This window comes from Austrofundulus limnaeus, unplaced genomic scaffold, assembly GCF_001266775.1.
Source record: "Austrofundulus limnaeus strain Quisiro unplaced genomic scaffold, Austrofundulus_limnaeus-1.0 Scaffold104, whole genome shotgun sequence".
NCBI lineage: Eukaryota > Metazoa > Chordata > Actinopteri > Cyprinodontiformes > Rivulidae > Austrofundulus > Austrofundulus limnaeus.
The window spans coordinates 500,388-523,483 of record NW_013952506.1 but is presented as its reverse complement, the minus strand read 5'-3'; the positions used below and the strand labels follow the sequence as shown (position 1 = coordinate 523,483).

At 38.6% G+C, this 23,096-nt stretch overlaps 3 protein-coding genes across 3 annotated transcripts in view; all 3 read right to left on the bottom strand.

The window, feature by feature from the left end:
• The window catches only part of muc2.1 (mucin 2.1), a 51,176-nt gene that overhangs the window by 16,621 nt on the left and 11,459 nt on the right, over positions 1-23,096 (bottom strand). The window lies entirely within an intron of this gene.
• LOC106521171 (mucin-2) lies at positions 5,856-11,841 on the bottom strand. Its single transcript, XM_014013617.1, has 17 exons — positions 11,732-11,841; positions 11,608-11,646; positions 11,262-11,523; positions 11,065-11,179; positions 10,120-10,210; positions 9,931-10,037; positions 9,626-9,845; positions 9,390-9,515; positions 9,174-9,291; positions 8,944-9,082; positions 8,747-8,848; positions 8,555-8,624; positions 8,328-8,465; positions 8,067-8,231; positions 7,875-7,969; positions 7,617-7,743; positions 5,856-6,210 (listed from the first exon to the last, which is right to left on the bottom strand). The coding sequence occupies exons 1-17, from the start codon at positions 11,805-11,807 to the stop codon at positions 5,951-5,953; spliced, it is 2,250 nt and encodes a 749-aa protein (XP_013869071.1). The 5' UTR covers positions 11,808-11,841; the 3' UTR covers positions 5,856-5,950.
• LOC106521172 (intestinal mucin-like protein) lies at positions 17,652-21,878 on the bottom strand. Its single transcript, XM_014013618.1, has 17 exons — positions 21,737-21,878; positions 21,411-21,658; positions 21,064-21,247; positions 20,770-20,980; positions 20,495-20,670; positions 20,272-20,341; positions 19,841-19,941; positions 19,711-19,742; positions 19,450-19,627; positions 19,259-19,363; positions 19,119-19,159; positions 18,883-19,005; positions 18,699-18,797; positions 18,436-18,564; positions 18,317-18,356; positions 18,114-18,237; positions 17,652-18,008 (listed from the first exon to the last, which is right to left on the bottom strand). The coding sequence occupies exons 1-17, from the start codon at positions 21,876-21,878 to the stop codon at positions 17,798-17,800; spliced, it is 2,214 nt and encodes a 737-aa protein (XP_013869072.1). The 3' UTR covers positions 17,652-17,797.

Genomic DNA, 23,096 nt, shown 5'->3' with positions numbered 1-23,096 from the left:
ACATAGATACTTTATTAATGTATAGTATTTGAATATATGCCTGAGAAACACATAATATCGGCCCTTAAAGGTAATCAAGCTTAATTTCATCATTAAGCCTGTTTTATTGATTTTGTCTAAAGTGTTTTACTGTAAGTGTTTTTTGTTGGTAAGGTCATAGTATATTATTGGGATTGTTGTCTTCGGTGATTTGTTAGAATTTCTTCACCTTGCTGCAAGGAAAATTTCTCTAAGGGGACAATAAGGTGATGATGATGATGATGATATATCAGTTGTTTCATATGCAGTTTTCAAAAGCTCATTTTTAAATTTTTGAGACTCCAACAGCAATCAATCAATATCTTCTGAAAAAAAAACATGTTCTCAAAAACAGTAAAACAGTGACTTACGGCAGATGGTGGGAGTTCTCCATTTAATGCAGATTTCAGCTTTATTACATGCTGCTGCATAGGCTGCAACAGCTGAGCAGAAACACTCACAATCTCCCCCCGAGTTGCAAGCACATGTATCTTTTAGACAAGAATCATAATAGGATTGTGGATCCACCTTTTGAAAGAAGTAATCGTAAATGCAACAAAGACAAAGCAAAATATATTTTGCAGCGTTTAACTGCATTAAAATAAAAGTGTTGACGCAAAGTTTGTACGACTTGACTTTCTTACACTTGAGTGGCAGGCAGAGAACACTTCACTTTTAATGATGCTGCAGTGTTTGGAAGCCCATGCTTGTCTGTGGGAGTACAAACTGCAGGGATTTTGTGTTGTGTTCACATCTGGGCAGGTTGACGACACTTTCCAGCTGTTTCCAAAGTCAAGTGCGCTAGTTACTAAACTTTTATCACTGGAGATAAAGTCATTCCTATTTCCGTCATAGTTCCCACACAAGCCACAGACTTTGCCCTAAAATGAAGTGTTTATTTGTCAAAAGAAAGACAAACATTTATCTGAAAACCTGTATATGCATTAACTTACCTTGAATGATGAGCTGAGTTTGATCATCAGTGTTGTCTTCTTATTCCAAATGAGGATGAGGCCGTTACTTGCCTCAATCACAACATATAAACCCATAGTGTGGACTTTGAAGGGTATGTCCTCGCCTTGGCTTTGATTCAAAACTCTGATTTGTTCATCTGACAGAACTAATTCATTACTCTGAAATAAAAAAGGCCACATATATTTACTTTGATATATTTTTACACAACATGGAATATAAAATTGAAGCTGACAGGTGCTGGTTCTTTACAAATGGCAAAATTTAGATTACTGAATGAATCTATTACAAAATGCATCACTAAAAAACTTATCAGGATTAGATTTTTTTAGCCTATTCACTGATCATTTTTTAACAGTGTAATGATAACTGTGGTCTTAAAGCTGATTTTGTGAATTCACTTCTTTTTTATGTTACATACCCCCAAGTAGAGTTTGATGTTGGTGGAACAAATGCTTTCACTTGCAGCACAGGGGATGTTTTCCGTCAGGACCCTGAAAGTGCCTTTGTCGCCATCACAGTAATCCTACAGGATTTTTTTGTTAGCATTTCAAAAGTGACACTGATCAAACACAACAGCTGGCCATGATTACAGATTACCTGAGAGAAGATGTAACCACAAGCCCCTTTGAAGGCATAATTTCGTCCATCAAAGGTCATGTAATTGCCCTCTCCATATAGAGTGCAGGTTGCACCACAGTCATTCTCTGTGCAATCCCATCTTCTTCCTTTGCATGTGCTAAGATTTGGAACAATTATATCAGTTATTACTGGCATGTGTCCAAACAACAAACTGAAGAGTCACGGGGAGGGTATATCCTGTAGAAGGTCATAATAAAATGCTACCTGACAGATGACAGCATTAAAGCTCACCATGTGTTACAGTCCACTGTGATCTTGCTTCCCGGTTCATAGAATTTTCCATCATGTCGGCAAGTGCACTGTTCCTCCTTCACACAGCCTCCTTTCCCATCTGACAGCAGGCCATCAGGACACACGCAGCCAGAGACGCATTGAGCACTCACCTATGTAGTAAATTATTATTATTTTTATTATGCAGCTTTGTTGCTTCAATTAGTAAACGTGGTGTGTTTAGAAGTTGTCTTACACATTCTGAGTCCACTGTCTGGCAGCTCTTTTGACACTCAGATCCTTTTTCACCTGGCTTTGAATTCGAGCAGTTGTAGAAAACCATCGGAAGGGTGCATGCTGTTGACAGTAACACAGTGTTACAATGGGCTGGCATAAGCAGCACTGCTTTATATTATTAATACTGTACCTACATTGAGGTATTGGTTGTCCTACACACATTAATATTCCACTTTGACAGGAGCTGAAATGAATAAAATAAACATGCGTAAGGAAAATGGAATGAACAAATTTGAAAGAATGAAAGAAGTCACTATTTTTTCTCTAAGCATTGATCAAATCCTAAAAATACTTTATGCTGTAACCCATAAGGTCTGGGGTTTTATTGGCCATTTTGGCAAATTTTGATTTTACCCTTATATTTTCATCTTAAAAACAATTTTTACCTTGCCTTGTTTGGTATCATTATTTTCAGCACAACCAACATGTTGACTACGCTTCGTTCTCCTGTCTCAAAAACACACTTTCACGCTCTCCACAAGCCAACCGACAAACGTTTTTTTTATTGGTTGCTTTGGAAATGTGCATTTCAGGAAATCAGACGAATTGGTGTCATGTTGCATTCAAGCACTTCCTGGTTACAGAACGTTCACTGAATGCACAGCAAATGCATAAAACTGCTCACAAAATTTTGGCAAAATTGATATATCATAAATCTGGTTTTATTTGGAAATAAATGAAAAACAAAAACAACATAAAAATGCTACTTTTATAGAGTTTGAAGTTTGTGCTGTCCAACCCAGTTGAAATAAACACTCGGCATGCTGCCATTTTTGTTGCAGTAGACCTTAAATATGTCATGTCGATGACATATTGGACCTTAGAGGGTTAAACTATAGTTATCTTTTTTGCTACATAATGCCTTAAAACAGCAGTATGTAGAAGGTTATAAGTACAATGATATTTTGTCTAAAATACAGCAAACAGTTGCTAACAGGCATTTGTTTTGACATTTGGAAAATCTGATACATATTTTCTTAGTTAAATCATCATCAGACAAAAGTATTTAACGACATATATAAACCATTCCCTAAGATACAATTATTTAACGTGAGAAAAATCAATTAAGTCAAATTATCCATCCATCCGTCTGTTTTCTTCCGCTTATCCGGGGTCAGGTCGCGGGGGCAGCAGCCTAAGCAGAGAAACCCAGACTTCCCTCTCCCCAGCCACATGGGCCAGCTCATCCACGAGAATCCCAAGGCGTTCCCAGGCCAGCCGAGGAACATAGTCCCTCCAGTGTGTCCTGGGTCTTCCTCTGGGCCTCCTCTCAGTGGGACATGCAGGGAGGCGTCCAGGAGGCATCCTAACCAGATACCCGAGCCACCTCAACTCGCTCCTCTCGACGTGGAGGAGCATCGGCTCTACTCTGAGTCCCTCCCGGATGACCGAGTTTCTCACCCTATCTCTAAGGGAGAGCCCAGACACTCTGCAGAGGAAACTCATTTCTGTCGATTGTATCCGCAATCTTGTTCTTTCAGTCACTACCCAAAGCTTGTGACCATAGATGAGGGTAGGAACATAGACCGACCAGTAAATTGAGAGTTTCTCCTTTTGGCTCAGCTTTCGCTTCACCATGATGGATTGGTACAGCTCAGTGTATAAGTTTAAGTGTAAAAACAAAACTTTACCATGTTTGTCCTTGGACCCTGGTGATCACCCCAGGCCGTATCACATTTGCCCCGACATAACAGGAGCACTGTGAGGCTGACACACACTCTCCTTTCTCATCTAGATAGGTTCCTTTAGCACAGCCGCAGCCGTCCACCGGGGTAAAGTCAATCCCACACGTGAGGTCCGACTGAGTCAGAGAGCGGCACGTACGACCGCAGCTCTTCATGTCGTAGTCATACACAAAGTTAGAAGAGCAGCTTTGTGTGTATTTGTCTGTTGAGAGAAGAAATAATGTGCAAAAAAATAAATACATAACTTTTTTTTGGCCCTGACAACACAACTTTTGATATTTTTATTTAAATTGGTAATATTTGGATATATGGATATGGATATTTTTATTTTTATGGATTTGGTTAGCTGGTCTCTCAACAAAATTCTTTGAACAAAGTTTTTTCTTCTTCCATGGGAGGACATGTCAAAGGTGGGACCTTTATTCTTCTCTGTTCTGGATTTATGTCTGGACTTCGATCACTGGATTCTACAGATTGGCTGAGTGGTCTCCTGGTGTTCTGCAAATCAGCGTCAGTGGCTGTTCATCTCCTGGCTGACTGACCAACTCGATGGGTGGCCTTATCCTATCAGAACTCGGACATTGCGCCTTGAGCGAGCTGGACTCGGTCTGCAAGCAGCTCTATTGAGGGTTGCGGGTAGGCCGTGGTCCCTGGACTTTGCTGGCCAGATGGAATTCATCTTGGAGGAAGCTGATAGTTTTCGGCTTGGCAGAATTTTTGCCCCCACCATTTGTCTGATTGGGATCGCGACCTTGAGAGTACCAGCAGGAACTCTAAAGCAGATGGAAAATTGTTGTTGTCTGCTTGACTCTGTCTGTTCTTAAACAACTAATTACACAATCTGGATCTCCCTGACAACGACCTTGGATCTGTTTGACAAATTCTTCCTGGTTGAATGTGTTGACGAAGGCTCTGCCCCCACCTCTCCTTTCTGGCTCCTGACGATGCCACGCAGGCCGGATCAGAGGAACTGAACTCTGAAGCAGAGAATTGAACTCTGAGATATTGTGTTTGTTTGATAACATCTGGTTGAACTCTGGGGGTCTCTGTTGGACCAGGCACCTGCCCTTGATGTCACCGTCTCCTTCACAATCCCTTACCCCGTCCATCTACCCCCCCCCCCCTACCATTATTCCCATGTCTCCACTTCTCATTTTNGTTTTATTTGGAAATAAATGAAAAACAAAAACAACATAAAAATGCTACTTTTATAGAGTTTGAAGTTTGTGCTGTCCAACCCAGTTGAAATAAACACTCGGCATGCTGCCATTTTTGTTGCAGTAGACCTTAAATATGTCATGTCGATGACATATTGGACCTTAGAGGGTTAAACTATAGTTATCTTTTTTGCTACATAATGCCTTAAAACAGCAGTATGTAGAAGGTTATAAGTACAATGATATTTTGTCTAAAATACAGCAAACAGTTGCTAACAGGCATTTGTTTTGACATTTGGAAAATCTGATACATATTTTCTTAGTTAAATCATCATCAGACAAAAGTATTTAACGACATATATAAACCATTCCCTAAGATACAATTATTTAACGTGAGAAAAATCAATTAAGTCAAATTATCCATCCATCCGTCTGTTTTCTTCCGCTTATCCGGGGTCAGGTCGCGGGGGCAGCAGCCTAAGCAGAGAAACCCAGACTTCCCTCTCCCCAGCCACATGGGCCAGCTCATCCACGAGAATCCCAAGGCGTTCCCAGGCCAGCCGAGGAACATAGTCCCTCCAGTGTGTCCTGGGTCTTCCTCTGGGCCTCCTCTCAGTGGGACATGCAGGGAGGCGTCCAGGAGGCATCCTAACCAGATACCCGAGCCACCTCAACTCGCTCCTCTCGACGTGGAGGAGCATCGGCTCTACTCTGAGTCCCTCCCGGATGACCGAGTTTCTCACCCTATCTCTAAGGGAGAGCCCAGACACTCTGCAGAGGAAACTCATTTCTGTCGATTGTATCCGCAATCTTGTTCTTTCAGTCACTACCCAAAGCTTGTGACCATAGATGAGGGTAGGAACATAGACCGACCAGTAAATTGAGAGTTTCTCCTTTTGGCTCAGCTTTCGCTTCACCATGATGGATTGGTACAGCTCAGTGTATAAGTTTAAGTGTAAAAACAAAACTTTACCATGTTTGTCCTTGGACCCTGGTGATCACCCCAGGCCGTATCACATTTGCCCCGACATAACAGGAGCACTGTGAGGCTGACACACACTCTCCTTTCTCATCTAGATAGGTTCCTTTAGCACAGCCGCAGCCGTCCACCGGGGTAAAGTCAATCCCACACGTGAGGTCCGACTGAGTCAGAGAGCGGCACGTACGACCGCAGCTCTTCATGTCGTAGTCATACACAAAGTTAGAAGAGCAGCTTTGTGTGTATTTGTCTGTTGAGAGAAGAAATAATGTGCAAAAAAATAAATACATAACTTTTTTTTGGCCCTGACAACACAACTTTTGATATTTTTATTTAAATTGGTAATATTTGGATATATGGATATGGATATTTTTATTTTTATGGATTTGGTTAGCTGGTCTCTCAACAAAATTCTTTGAACAAAGTTTTTTCTTCTTCCATGGGAGGACATGTCAAAGGTGGGACCTTTATTCTTCTCTGTTCTGGATTTATGTCTGGACTTCGATCACTGGATTCTACAGATTGGCTGAGTGGTCTCCTGGTGTTCTGCAAATCAGCGTCAGTGGCTGTTCATCTCCTGGCTGACTGACCAACTCGATGGGTGGCCTTATCCTATCAGAACTCGGACATTGCGCCTTGAGCGAGCTGGACTCGGTCTGCAAGCAGCTCTATTGAGGGTTGCGGGTAGGCCGTGGTCCCTGGACTTTGCTGGCCAGATGGAATTCATCTTGGAGGAAGCTGATAGTTTTCGGCTTGGCAGAATTTTTGCCCCCACCATTTGTCTGATTGGGATCGCGACCTTGAGAGTACCAGCAGGAACTCTAAAGCAGATGGAAAATTGTTGTTGTCTGCTTGACTCTGTCTGTTCTTAAACAACTAATTACACAATCTGGATCTCCCTGACAACGACCTTGGATCTGTTTGACAAATTCTTCCTGGTTGAATGTGTTGACGAAGGCTCTGCCCCCACCTCTCCTTTCTGGCTCCTGACGATGCCACGCAGGCCGGATCAGAGGAACTGAACTCTGAAGCAGAGAATTGAACTCTGAGATATTGTGTTTGTTTGATAACATCTGGTTGAACTCTGGGGTCTCAGTCGGTCCAGGCACTTTGCCCTTGATTTCACCGGCACCTCTACAATCCCCCACTCTCTCGATTTACCTGCTTTGCTGCTTCTGCTCTATCAGCAAGAGTCATTTTTTGTATGATGACTGTGTGTTTTCATGTGTGTTAAACACAAGATCAAAGTTCTTTTTTTAACAAACCCTTCCTATGTGCGTGTATTCTGAACACTGTGAGGTAGCGCACGTTGTTGCGAATGACAGTGGACATTCGTTCTCCCATGTTGTGTGTTTCTCTCTGGACAGATGTACTAAACTGCAAATTCCTTGTGTGTGTAAACATACTTGGCCAATAAACCTGATTCTGATTTCTAAAAGATATTTGTCAAAATGACAAACATGAAACAAGAAATGCTGACATGTCAGTGGGTGGTGAGAACATTTAGATTACAGACATCAGAATATAGAAAGACCATTCTGAGCTAAAAATGATCCCAAAACAAATCATACAAACAGCCAAAACTCCAGTCTAAATTAAACTGATTTACCCCTTAACAAAAAAAAAGCAGTTTTTGTAGTTGAATGTGAAACTTACCGCAGACATTTTCTCTCCAATCCACAATCATGACATTTCTAGCAGCACAGGCATGGACGTATGAGGACAAGGCAGCACACATGCAATCCTCGCTGTTTTCACATGCACAAGTGTCATAAAGGCAAGACTGCAAAATAATAAACAATGACAAGCTAAATAAAAATAAAAACTAACATGCAGCAGATATAAAGTAAATTACCACTAATTACTTTACTGAAATAAAATGAACAGGAAATCAAATATAAAGTTACTGCTTACAGTTTCAAAATCTTTTGGGTCTATTACAGAATGGCAAATTGAAAAAACTCCATCTGGGTTTGTCAGGAGTGAGCACCAGATCTTGGCATATCTTTCTACAAAAATGAAGGCAGAAAAACAACAAATGACGATTTTAATCATTGGAGCATTGTGGGAAGTTTCATTAAATAACTCCTGATGCCAGTGATCTACCTTTGCCAATGCTTGAAGAGCAGGGGTCACTAAGTTGGTTTGTTACGTCTTCGCAGCTTGATTTGGTCTTCCACGTGTTGGCAAACGTTGCTGCCGTTCCTTCAATCAGTCCATACGTAGTTGTGAAGTCGTTGAGTGAATTATGATCAAAATCTCCACAAAGACCTGGAATGAGATTGCACTTTGAGTAAGTAACATGAAAAACTACACTTTATAGTTATTCTTTTTACTAATTAATGCTCCCTAAAGAGTAAAACACACCCTTAAGGCTTCCCTTTAAGGAAACATCTGCTTTGATGTAGAGCTGCATGGTGGGCACAAGCTGAATCTCAAGATTCAATCCGAAGGAGGTGTGGAGCATAATAAAAAAGGAAGATGGGCTGAAGATTGTAAAATCGTCTGCAAAAGCAATAAGTAAAAGTAGATGATCAGCTTTAAGGCAAACATAATTTATGTGTTTTCATAGATGACTAAAACCAACTACTCACCCATGAAAAGAGGAGGTTGAAAGACCACATTGTTGTAAAATATTTTTCCGTCGGCTTTGATTTCAATCATCTGCAGAATAAAGTGAAGTGGTGAGAAAATTGTAAATGATTTCTGACTGTTTTTATTTAAAGAGCATTAAATAAAAACAGTCCAGTATAATTGACTTTGTTTTCAGTGGATGCATGTTTTACCGTATTATTCTGAAGTACAGTGATGCCTGACAGGCAAGTTGATTCGTCTGATGTATCACAGTTGCCCAAATCACCAAGCACACTAAAAGCCCCGTTAGAAGCCTAAGAGTAAGAGGACATTCTTATTATTTAATGTAATTCAGTTTAAAAATACACATATTTGGTAGTTTTAATATTTTTTGGCTTGATTTACTTACCTTGGACAAAACATACACACAGTCTCCATGGAAATTATAGCGGTGATCATCATAGGTGGAAAAGTGAGAGCCTCCTCGGATGGAACAGATCCCAGGACAGTCCTTATCTGTGCACTGCCACGAACCATCAGTACAGTGACTAACAAAAGAGAGTTAGTTTAAATCTCCTATCAAGTTATTACACATTCCAATGAATTAAAAAAAGTGTTGTTTTTTTTGGAAAACATTACCATGTTTTACATGGCTTGGATAATGATTCCCCAGGTAGGTAAACCTGTCCATCATAATAGCAGGGGCACTGGTTCAGAGCAACGCATCCACTTTGGGAGATATCATCAAAGACGGTTCCTTAGGAGAAATGTGGTGAAATAATCAGCCATAAGCCATCAGTGAATCTGCACATTTGTACACATAAGGGTTTTCACAAACTAACTGTTAAAACGTACCATCTGGGCAGAAGCAGCCATCAATGCAGTGCTCATCACACATCTGACTCTTGTGGTGATTTTTACAGGTGTCGATGCAAGAACTACCACATTCCATATACTCCATGTTGAAAGGGCAAGATTTGGCTGTTCAGCACAAAAGAAGCACTATTAAAATTTAGCAACAACAACTTTATTATTTCACATCCGTGAAAATTTTTTGCTAAAAACTATTATTATTATTATTATTTTCTTACCACACAGCTTTTCGGTCTTCCACTGCTGTGGTCTTCCTCCTGCATGAGCGCACTGCCGGGAGTACTCCGACACAGTCGAACACAAGCATGAGCTGCTGCCTTTACAGGAGCAAAGGTCTGCTGTGCAGGCTTCAATGAAAGCATCAGTAATAATCAGGTCCCAACAGCTTGAGAACGCAGGGCCATTCAGCAGCTTCTTGCAGATGTCAGCGTTGTCAATCTGTAAGATGAAGCACATTCATGCCTAAACTGTACCAAGAGATCCGTGTGAAGTATTTTTTTAAACTCTTGGTTCACAGATGTACCTGATTTGAACAATTTGCTGGGGCTTGAGGGGTGATTATGTTACAAACATTTTCAGGACCAGTAACTTTGAAGGCCTCTGCAAAAATTTCAGGACTTACAGGAATCCCTGTAAAAAAAGGATTGTCTTAGCAAGCCTGATAACAGATTTGTGCATTTAGTTAGTTCTAAAACGAAGTCTCAGTATTTACCCATCTGGATGAACTCATTGTATTTCTGGATTTCATTGAAGTCGCCGCACAAGCCGCAAGTTTGGTTCTTAAATTTAGCATCCAGCTCCACCTAAGAGTAAAAGTTTTGCAAAGTTTAAACTTAAATGCAGTTCAGAAAATCAGAATAAATCTTGCAAAAAGGGAATAATTAAGATCTCAAACAATGTTTTTATTCTTGTAATTCTCCATTAAATTCTTTCTCAATAATTATTGTACCTTTTTTAACATTTACAAAGCAGTCATTCCCTTACATGCTGCTGTGAAATTCATGCAGTTAAGATTTGTGGTATGTTTGTGTTCAGTCCATAAAAATCGGTGTAAAAAATTATGCTACCATGTTTTACTAAAGAAATAATCCTTAATGTATGACTCATGAGGATTTAAAGCACAGTTTAACTGAATACATTATAAATTCATGCTTCTCAACACAAACTAACAATCAGATGACTAGAAAATCAGTTATTAGAAGTTAATTTATTGTTACTATTTCACCAAAATAAATTCAAATTGTGTCCCTTATGAGGTACAAAAGAACTATACCTGTTATTAATTTCAAAAACAATCTATCAAGTGAACAGAAGCAAGTTTTTAAAGCCATAAAAGCTGTTATGTGATTTTATGGTACGTCAAACTCAGTAAAGTTTTTTGATGATTGACAGATATATCCTGTTATTTCATGCATCAAATCATTGGGATTCATGCATTTGTTCAGAATTACTTAAGCATATTTACATATCCCTAAACTTGGCAGTAAATCGTTATGAGTACAACTGATTCGACACAAATAATTTAGAAAAATAGTGTTGTTTAATTCAGTTTTCTAATCCCTCAAACCGTAGTCAGTATAGCATTTCTTTCTTTTTTTTTTTTTGTTTAGTCAGGTTTTTCTACAACATATGGCAAAACAAACACAAGTGAATTTACCCAGATGGAGTCCTCTTGATTCCACATGAAAACCAGTCCCAGCTTAGCATCCAACTTAATGTAGGACGATGTTTTCTCAATTGAAATGCCACGCTTGCTGAATGGTAAGGAGACACTGGGGAAAACAAACATTTATCATTCTAACCAGTAGCCTACAGAAACTAGGGATACAAAAAGACAGTGAACAATGGACTCACAGTTTATCATTGACTTTTACTGAAGAGTTGACCAATTCCACCAAAACTCCATCCAGCTTCATCATGACTCTCTTGATGGGGACTTCCCCATCCACCTCCTGTCGCTGGATCTGGATGTTGAAACTCTCGTAGGTGGTCTTACACTGGGATGTAAAGATGTAGTCGCAAGTGGAGGGAAGCTGGAAGAAATCTCCATCAAACGTCTTGAAGTGGTAATTTCCCCATGTGCTGCAGAACTGGTTGTTGTGAGAAGGTCTTGCTTCTGTTTGGTGGAAGACGGAGTAACAGTTAGACAGAGATCTTCACATCGTTCTTTTATCTTTAATCAAAATGAAAATCTAATTACCTGTTATAACTGTCATTGGGCTCACTTTCTGAATCATCCCTGCAAGAACAAGAAATAAATTAATACAAGGGAACAAAAAAACATTATTATTACAGCTTGTTAAGGTTTCCATCAGTTTACGTACTAGTGGCTGTGGATAGTCCGAGGCAGAAGGTGAGCCAAGGAACCACCCATTCCACAAGGATCCTGGCTGCTCTCATGGTCCTGAGTTGTTCCTGCCTTGTGACAGATTGTGGAGCTTACCGGTACATCTCTCATGATATAGTCCCCAGGTGTTTGCAGTTCAGGAGGAGTAAACAAAAGATTTAGAGTGTCAGACTTTTTTGACGTATGTCTCCATCAAGCTCACACCCATGAACAGGTTATTGATTGCACAATTCATTTTTATCTGTCTTAATCAGGAAACATTCCCATTTCAGGTATTGTAACACTTTTATTATGGTAAGCATTAAAATTAGACAGAAATCTGCCCGATAGCTACAGGAAAAACTATTTTTTATTGTCCTTATTTTTATTTTTTAGAAGAAGATGAGCCTGTGTTTTTTTCACATGAATCAGATACTTTTGTTATTGAGTAATTGGAGCTGTGAATTTTGCCTTCTTAGATATTAACAGCAAGTAAACATTTAGTTAAGTAAACCCATAAATGGTTGGGCCAAACATTGATCAAATATTTGCCAAAAGCCTTACAAAACCACTAAAGTAAATTCTAAGATAATCATCTGAACATTTATATGTTATCAAAAGGAATCTTAAGGACAAAAGGAATTTGAGATTGCTTTGCCTTTTCTAATTGCTCCATGAAGCGTCTCTAGGATGTGAGTGAAGAACAATTCAGACTCAGCGTAACACCTGTTAAATATGAATGCAGCTTACCGAAACTCAGACTGAGCTGCATGCAATGTACAGAAATGTTAGTTTTTAATCTTAACATTCGACAGATTTAAGGATGAAGCTGATTTGGTTTTGTCATAAAGCCCCATTTTAAAATGACACTTTTGAAATGCCAAGAATTAGGCCAGAAACAGTTTGCTCTGTAAGCGAGTTCTATTGAACAAATTGTCAGATGACATTTTTTTAGATCAACGTTGAGTAAATAGTTTTACAGGTCAGTTCGAGATAATACCATGTAATAATTATGTGCAGAGTTGAGACAGAATTTAAAATTTAACCTGATGGTTGATGATGGCTCTGAGTTTTTTTGTTTATTTATTTTTTGTTAATTCAATTAAAGACAACAGAAATTATGGGTTTAGTAAGCTCCCCTACTCCCTCCATGGACTTGTACCACCAGATCTTTCTGAATTGTTACACACTTGTAAAGCCACCTCTTCAGTCATGTCAGTGGATCAGACAAAAACTAAATATAAGCTCAGAGAAAACTGTGCTTTTGTTCTAGTTTATAGGTAGACTGGGCCAAAAAATGCAGACTAACACTCAAATAAAACTAAACCTAATTTTACTTTTAAGCAAAACAAAAGGACATCAGTGCAGCAGACACATGTAGCACACAAGGAAGCACTAGGAAACTTGGGGAGGCACAGGGGAACCAGACTTGGTATGAATACACAATGCTCAACTGAAGAGGTATGACAACAGAGGAACTAAATAGAGAGGGGCTGATGACAGAAAAAAAATAGTCACAAAACAACCAACTTCATCAGCTGTGACACCTCTGATGAAGAAGGAATTAACTGAATGAGATGTAACGCTTACATTATTAAAAAGTTTTTGTTTAGTTTTTTGTTTCAGTGCTGTTTTAATGTCATGTTTTCATGTATTTTATCTATCTTTTTTATTTTTGTTGTGTACCTGCTGCTATGGCTTTCATTTTGTATTTCTCTTTTTTATTGTTTGTGCACTTTGGTCCTTTGTGGTTATTTTGAAGATATTCTCTATTTTTTGTTTCTATTCTTATAGAGCTTAACATGGGTATACGCAATGCCACACTTCCTTATGGCAGTTAATGAAACTGATACAAAACAGTCCATTTATTTGTTTCCATAGATACATCTCATGTTGCATGTAGGGATAAAAAATTAGGAATGTTATTTTGGAGCTGCTGGATATGGGAGCCAGTAATCCTGAAAGGAAGATGGATGGATGATGGATGGAATGATGGATGATGGATGGGTTGGTGCTTTTGTAAACATTGTCAAGAAAGGAGTGTTTTACCATTTGGGATGTGACCATGTTCATGTCACGGTCTGGAGGTGTGGTAGTTTAGTGGTAGTTTAACAGAAAGTGGAACTCAAAGACCTGAGTTATTTTTGCTGCCAAAGCCGAGAAGCGATGGATAATGTTTTTGCTCATGTCTGTCTGTTACCAATTCACCTCAGGAACCACCTTACAAATTCTAACAAAACTTGCTGAAAATAGTTACTGGATGTACAGTTACACTACCTCTGATTAACTTTTCTAATCTTCAGTCTTATTAGAAGGCTCAGTGGGTTTAATGCTCTGCTGCCTCAAGCTTAAAATTTAAAATTCACCTTAAAACATCACTTTCTTCTTCTTAGACCCTCATAATAATAAAAGATAAACATTGTTATCATTAAACCTTGTTGTACTTTATGAACCTGTAAAAAGTAACACTCATTCAATATTTTTTTCAGTCTTTTGCAGAACAGGTTGTCTGCTCTGGACACTAAAGCTACCTGCAGGATACATCAAAGCCCTCACTGTTTGAGTTTTTAAAGCATAATTATCTGCAAACAGAAACATTCCTGATGAAAAGCAAATAAAAGGTTTATTAAATGAGAAATGTTGATATTCCTGAGAATCTTCCTTATCTGCACACATTCACCTACCATTACCTTACTGAAACGGGGGAAAACTGATGAGGAAATAATAAATTTTGTCAGAGTGATAAGACACTGGTCTTGCCATCATCTGCTAATGGGTTTTTTTCCACACATTTGTAATTTTAGCACTATTCACACTATTTAATAATTTTAAAACTCACACTTTTGGTTTACTCAGGCAATTTCTATGTAGTTTTGCTCCAAGATTTGTCTCAGTTCAGTTTAATATTTTTACAAAAACAGAGGAAATTAGGAAGAGTTTGACCACTTTTTTTCAATAGCATTTGTGCAGAATTGCCTGGGAAATATTCTTAAAACACAGCAAAGCTTGATAAAATATTATTAAAAAATAATGTTTTAATACATAAAAAGATTACCAGTACCATTTTTCCACAGAAAAGAGACACCCTACTGTTCTCACTTGTTTGATTTCCTTGTTTAAAGTTAAACAGTTTTACAGTATATAAATATAGACAGCATCTCAAGCAGATCGTCTTCCAGTTTCATGTCTTTCAGCGTGAATTCTACAAACCCGTGTGTCCTCCCTGATCAAATACATTATATGCTGTTACTGAGAATTGAACTCTCTTCCTCTTCGACCAGCTGGGCGTGCTCCACAGATGTGTTTGCACTTGGAGGTGCTCGTCCAAGACACGTTTCTTTGGAACATGCAGAATTATTTTTACTTTGTTTCCTTTGCTAATATTCCCAGATCTGACAGAGTCAACAGACTGAGTTGTAAGCTTTCATTATGTGCTGCTGGTTAAAGGGGAGATGCTACCCAATAATCCAAAATCCAAAGTGATCAGAAACCTCCACGGAGGAGTGTTTTACTTTTGTTTTACACCTCTGCAGAATCTTACGTTTACAGCAAACATACCGCTCTTAAAAATATTTGAGAATCGTAAAAATTAGGCAGCTGATTGCTTCATCAAACTGTCACAATAATTCGTGATAAACTGATCTTTCAGTTTGCACAACTTGATCCTGTTCAAAGTATCTCTCATGACCTCACCACATTCTTCCTGTCAGATTTGTTTATCAAAATGATGTCCATGATAAGTAGTTATCTTCACTACAGCTCTAATTAATGATTAGCTGCATTTAGAAATGCAAAAAAAAAAATCAGATTACATTTTGGTTTCTGTGGAGATGCATTGAATATTTGACATCTTACTTACTGCAGATAGGTGTTTGAGTGATGTCACTTTAAAAGAGTAGAAATTCTGACAGGACTGATGAGTTAGTGGCTAGTCTGACCAAGACCAACACCATAGTAGACTGTTGTTAATTAAAAAATCTTTTATCTAAAATATTTCCTATGGAGAATCCAGCAAATGCTATTTTTAAAAAAGTTTACCTTACTGTCTTTGTTATTATGCATGGATATTTACACATCATTTTATGGCTGTCAACAAATGCAAATAGAGCTGGGGCGTCAGCAGCAGCTAGAATAACTGCACAATGGTCAATTAACAACTGTGTAAAGGCTTTTAAAAGTAAGACAGTCATTGTTCATAAACCTTCAGAATCCCACTTTAAAACATCTGAACTACAGTATCTCTTTAGTAAAATGTTAATATTAAGTGGTAGCTGCATCTTTTGACTTGAAAGCATCAGTCTGCAGACAAGTACCCTACTGTCTATTTTCATTTTAATTTCACAGGCATTGGAGAAACTATTGTAAGAAGAACATGATTTAAAAAAATCATCTAAATTTGATGAAAATATGAATGACTTTCTTTACTTAACTGATTTGAAATGTTGCATCACTTTTGAAAAAAAAAAAACTTATTGATAAAACAGTCCAGAAAGGGACAAACATAACAGTTTTACCTAAATATGTTTGTCAGATTAGGTGTTCTTTAATAAGATGTGAACTATTTGTCTTTGCAGATTTACTGTTTGTCTCACAGAAAGCAGGAAGGGATAGATTTGGTCATTAACAAAACACTTTCTAACCTAATGTTAAGTACTGTAGGTACTGCATGGGACTATTTTCAATCAGATCGTTAATGACTAACCAAAACTTCAATTTGTATTTAAATAGATTAAAAAAACACACACACACCAAGTAGCCTGTATGATGATCCGATTGTGATTCTTCCCAATCTGTGCTTGTAGCTGAGAAGTGAAAGCTAAGAACAAACTAGGATGAAACTGAGCTTAAGCCCGTCAGCTTTTCCTTGTAATCCAACTCTTCTGTGATTGCTTACCAAGAGCTTGTGCTAGTCTTTGTCAACAGGACTGACAAGGTTTTAGATATTTATTAGGCAAAGAAGAAGAGAACAGTCTGGGTTGCATACAGAGACATGCCAGCGATTGTTCACTGCAGCTCATATTGCAGAAGCATGAAAATGTTTATGTAAACTTACAAATCTTACATACATTCAGTTCATTCAGTTGGGACGTGGACACAATTCTCATCTTTTTGGCTGTAAACACCACAATGCATTAGAAATGAAATGAACAAGATGTCCTTCAAATGCAGACTTTCAGCTTTAATTTGAAGGTATTTACATACAAATCAGGTGAATGGTGTACAAATCACAACAGATGTGCCTCCCACTTTTTGAGGGACCAAAAGTAATGGGACAAATTACCAATCATAAATCAAACTTTTTATTACTTGGTTGCAAATCCTCTGCAGTCAGTTACAACCTGAAGTTTGGAATGCATCTTTGGTGATGCTCTGCCAGGCCTCTACATCGCTAAATCTATCTTCACTTCCTGCTTGTTCTTGTGGCATTTTCCCTTCAGTTTCGTCTTCAGCAAGTGAAATGCTCAGTCAGATTCAGGTCAGGTGATTGAGATGGCCATTGCATAACATTTCACTTCTTTGCTTTAGAAAACTGTGGTTGCTTTCACAGTATTATTAGGATCATTGTCCATCTGAACTGTGAAGCACCGTCCAATGACTTCTGAAGCATGTGGCTGAACATGAGCAGGTAATATTACCCGAAACACTACAGAATTAATCCTGCTTTACTTTTTGCTCTTTTTCTGTCCTTATTTGAATTGCTTTTAGGTGACATGGACTTAAAAACATTTTACCTGAACTTGTGACCGTTCAAAGTGAAACTATTTTGTTAAATATGAATTACCCTGAACGTTTCTCTAAAACTGTTTTTACCCTTTAGTACTTCACCAAAAGCAATGGTAGCAACTTATTTCTAATATTCAATTTATTTATATTGTTAATTAGATTTTCATACTACAAAGGGTTGACACATCCAAGACATTAGAAAATACCAGTGATACGAACTGAGTTGCAGCTTTTTATTTGATCAGTTGATAAATACTCAGTTTAACAGAAATTACTCAGATTATTAGAATAGTGTGAGAGACACTTTGAACATCTGATAACATGAGGACAAATGAATCTATCACAGCAGTGTGAAGCTTCGCTTTCGGCGAGCAGCATGTGCAGCAGGTCTGGTGCACTCGGTGTTGCCACAGCCGCACTCCTCCACATGCATGTAGGTGTGGGAGATGCTGTCCCCGTTTAGGCACAGCAGCTTAACGGTACGATTGCTGAATTTTGTTTCCTTACAGCAGGAGCAGGACTGCTCCATCGCAGCCGCTGCTTCCGAGTACCTGAGGAAAACAGGAGCAGCTCTTAATGCATGTCTATGTCAGCTGACACCTGTGGCGTTTCGTGACTTCCTGTAAAGTGGTAAGTACAGCTCGTATCGTTCTTACTTGGTGAAAGTGTTGCATGATCCCTCACAGTACGGCATTTCCACCTCCTGCTCAGACTGACAGCCGTGGTGGTTAACATAGGTTTTCATAGACCTTATCTTGCAGGCCTTCTCTTTCTGTACGCCTGTGCAAAAAATACTTCTTATTACCTTATTTTTCTTTGTATATCATTCATGCAACTGAAATGCAAATATCCCACTCACATGTTTTACAGCAGCCATTTGCTTCAGTTTGAATTGTGTCCTAAACAAGAAAAAAATATCTGCTGTTGTTTTCCTGTAAACACAACTATTTCAGATTTTTCCATAAAAGCTATACTTACAGGCAGGCAGTTGTCTTGTTGGAATGGTGGGCAAACAATGTGTGAACTGTAGATTGAAAAACTCTCACCACTCTTAATACAAGTGTAATGTTTACACATGTTTTCAGGTGGAGACCAGGTTTCTCCGCTCTGAAGAGCAAGGAAGAAGGATGTTAAAACAGACACTCACAGGCACACAAGCAACAGCAAATAAAAGCTAAAAGTTTTACGTATGGTGCTTTCATTAGTTTTACATTATTGGATTTAGAGACAACACAACTTACATTTAAGAGCAACTTGGTACCATTTAGATCCAGGACACATTGTTTCTGTACACACTTCCCACAGCACTTGTCAAGGCTTGTTTCCACGTATTCATAACCCTGAGAGAGAGAAAGTTTAACTCTTACGTTTATCACACTAAAACAAGATGCAATGTTGGATACATATATGTAAACTTTTTTATACCATGTCACACTTTTCTTCACATGGTGGAAACACGCAGGTTACTTTGAACAGACCAGAATTTGTGTCAACCTGGTTGCTGCAGGTACAATCCTGACATTCATATGCAGGAACTGTAGAACCGGGCTAAACAAAGAAAATGGGAATTGAGTTAGTGTTTGGGATTTTGGTCAGACAATACAGAACCATGTTCAGCAAGGAATTATCAAACGTGATATAAATAAATGTTCCTCGTTTACCTGGTATTCAACATTTTTGTGGACACAAACACGTTTAGGTTCTGGAAAAGTGCATACCGTAAACAAAGATAAGGGAAACTGCGTGAAATAATTTGTTTTGGTTTGTTAAGTTTAAATTCAAACAGTGCCAAAGCACTCACCACATGTGTGCTCTGGGCAACATTTTCCTTCAGGAACACTGACAACTGGCTTGTATCCAACCGGACAGTTCATGTTGTTATTCGGGCAGGTGTTGATTTGGCATTCTGAGGAGATGAATGCATTCGTAAATTTCTACAACAAACAGCCGCTAATACATGTTTTTAAAACACAATGATAGTACACATCTTACGGCAAACAAAGACAAAACAGCAGGGGTCCTCAGGATTTGTTTGATTCACGACAACAAACCCTGGAGCAGAGCAGTTGGCACTGGGTGGCGTCTGGCATTTCTTAGGCTCGCAAACCACAGTTTTGGTAGGTTCGTCACAGATGCAGTCCTGGCATTTGTACTCAAACCTTTCATTAAACTGAGAGAGTAAACCACACAGGTAAATTTATTGTCTTATACAGGCAAACAGTGATGGTTAAGGTTTGAAGACTTCTAGCTCACCTCTCGAGGAATGCCCTCAGGATCAAGACATCCTTTTAGAAAACAAACAACAATCCTGTTGGACTTTGTAAACCATAAAATCAATACATTCAGATCAGTCGTACCCATTCAGGGTGTACACCACACTTACCACATTTTTCAACACATATCCCGGACTCTTTATTAAAAAGTTTCATTCCCTCAGGACAGAAGCAGCCTTCAGTGGTGATGTTTGTAGTTGGTTCATTGGGACTGTTGAGGTAAAATACAAAACAGTGTATTTACAGTTAAAAATCAACCACATAACCACATATTCATTGCCACTATCTGTTATTAGGAAATGCTCAGTAAAGGCCTGTCACACTAGAATGTGTTAGACAACTTATGCCAACTTATGAAAAAAAAATTTGACTACATTTTTCATACGTTATATTTTAAATTTGATCCAATTGTTAAAATTAGAGTATTTACTGTATTTGTTCAAATGAAACTTCCAGTAGTTTTTGTTTTATTATTTCTGTATTATTCTTGATGATCACTATCATTAAGAAGCTATATAATAATGTTTTTGTGGAAACATACTTGTCTTCACAGGTTGGCTGTTCTACTGGACCACAAGGCTTGTAAATTTTATCTGATGGGCAGTCACCAGCTGTTGATGAAAAAAAATAAACTTTTTTTAATTCATACTCTATCTGTTCAGTGCAATTAAATTAGGTGCAACAATGTTAAAAATATATATATATATATTCCTCTTGATTCATACAACCCCTTTATTAACATTAAAATACTGAGAGGAGCTTACCACACAGTTTGGTGTGGTTCCTCCAGTAGATGCAAACTCCAACCTCAGCACAAACTGCAGCATATGTCTGCAAACTTGTGCACTCCACAACTGGGTTGGAAACATGGCAACTATCAAAAACACAACCTCTGTAGAAGTTGTCTGGAGAAACCAGTGGATGGCATTCAGAAAAGACACTGAAAAGGGCAAACAAAAATGAAGTGACGGTTTTACTTGCAGTAAGTAAAGACTTTTTAAAGAAATATGAACTCAATCAGAGGAAAAGCGGATGCTACCTGCTCTTTAGCAGTTCACAGATGGAGTCTGGTTTGCATGGAGTTGGTTCCACTGGAGGTTCAGGTTTATTGGTGGGTACTGCAGGTGGCGTTGGGCAGTTGGGTTGGTAAATGTCATTTGCTGGCCAATAGTCAGCCATCACTGCACAGCTTTGCACCAGCTGACCAGTTGGAAGCTTGCAGTCATCAGCCTGGTTGTTGTTGCATGTCCCTAAAGTAGTATTAAACAATTACCTTCTTTTTCCATATTCAAGATTTATCATCTTAAAGACATGTGGGAGATACATTTCTTACCACAATGACCCTGTGTGTTTTTGCCAAAGTGCTGATATGGAAGGAAAACACTGAAGCCTGTCATTCCAAATTTAATGACCACGTTGAGAAGAGGAATCTCAAAAACCAGGTTTATGCCAGAACTGATTATCTTTACACCGTTTTGTGTATAAGGTAGTTTTAATGTTTTTCCATTTTTCACAACCTAGAGTGAGAAATAAAACATTTTTATAAATTGAAAAAAATGCCAATGCAAAAAGATAAATTATTATCATTGTAATGAGACATACTGAATTTGTTTAATTTTGGCACATTTTTTAGAATACAGTGTATGACGAAGAATTGAGTAGATGGATGTCAAGATTTACCTCCAGGTCTGGAGCTCCAATAAGATTATGATTAATAAGTGTTACAACATGCATTCCATATGCTATAGTTAGTGATCGTGGACAAGAAACATCTTCAGTGGGATCACAAAAGACGTTGTCAATGTAAATCTTTAAATTATGTTTTGGTGTGATCTCCTCCATCAAAACATAGGTACAGTTTCCTTGATAACTATAGTATAATCCATCAAATGTGATGTAATGAGGATCTCCCCATCCTTCACACTCACCTAGAAAAATAAGAATAATTCAATGTCAAGTACAATTAAAAGAAAAGATTCACAGTTATTGAAAAAAGCACAACTTACAGTCACATGCATAATGTTGGCAGCAGAGCTGTTCATCATACACAAGAACTGGTGTCTTTCCATTGGCACAAGTTATGATCTCCGGAGTTGGACACACAATCGGAAATACTTCAATGATATTGTCCTCGATACATCTGGCCATATAGCACTCACACAACCAAAAGGTCTCATTTTGCTTTGGGGTAAAAATGGAATTCAAGAACATAAATTGCAAAATTGTTAAAATAAAAATAAAAATAGTTTTTTTATAAAAAGTTTTAGTACGCAGGAAACAATTAAAAACTTAAACTTACCACAGCATCCCAATCAGGACAATCAGGTATACGTGTTGTGGGTGTAGGTGTAGGTGTGGGTGTACTTGTGGTTGAGGGACACAGTTCAGTCTTGTTGCGGATTTCACAAATATCAGAACATATCATTGTAAGACAAATGCCTGATCCAATATGATGTGACTCAAATATTGTCTGCCCTAAAAGTAGGACAAAAAAACAAATTAGTTTTAAATTTGAGACAGTAAACCAGAAGAGCAACAATTAGAAACTTTACATTATTTTTTCAGGACTTTTTATCTTTTACCTGGCTGATATTGTTTGCCATCAAAAATACAGAAGCAAGGAGTTGTAGTTGGTTCTGAGGTTGTAGTGGATGATGGAGATGGAGTTGTAGTTGTTGTGGTTGTGGTTGGCTCAGGAGTTGTAGTGNGGGAGATGGAGTTGTTGTGGTTAGTGGCTCAGGAGTTGTAGTGGATGGTGGAGATGGAGTTGTAGTTGTTGTGGTTGTGGTTGGCTCAGGAGTTGTAGTGGATGGTGGAGATGGAGTTATAGTTGTTGTTGGCTCAGTAGTTGTAGTGGATGGTGGAGATGGAGTTGTAGTTGTTGTGGTTGGCTCAGTAGTTGTAGTGGATGGTGGAGATGGAGTTGTAGTTGTTGTGGTTGGCTCAGTAGTTGTAGTGGATGGTGGAGATGGAGTTGTAGTTGTTGTGGTTGGTCCAGGAGTTGTAGTGGATGGTGGAGATGGAGTTGTAGTTGCCATAGTTGTGGTTGGTTCAGGAGTTGTAGTGGATGGTGGAGATGGAGTTGTAGTTGTTGTGGTTGGCTCAGGAGTTGTAGTGGATGGTGGAGATGGAGTTGTAGTTGTTGTGGTTGGCTCAGGAGTTGTAGTGGATGGTGGAGATGGAGTTGTAGTTGTTGTGGTTGGCTCAGGAGTTGTAGTGGGTGGTGGAGATGGAGTTGTAGTTGTTGTGGTTGGCTCAGGAGTTGTAGTGGGTGGTGGAGATGGAGTTGTAGTTGTTGTGGTTGGTTCAGGAGTTGTAGTGGGTGGTGGAGATGGAGTTGTAGTTGTTGTGGTTGGTTCAGGAGTT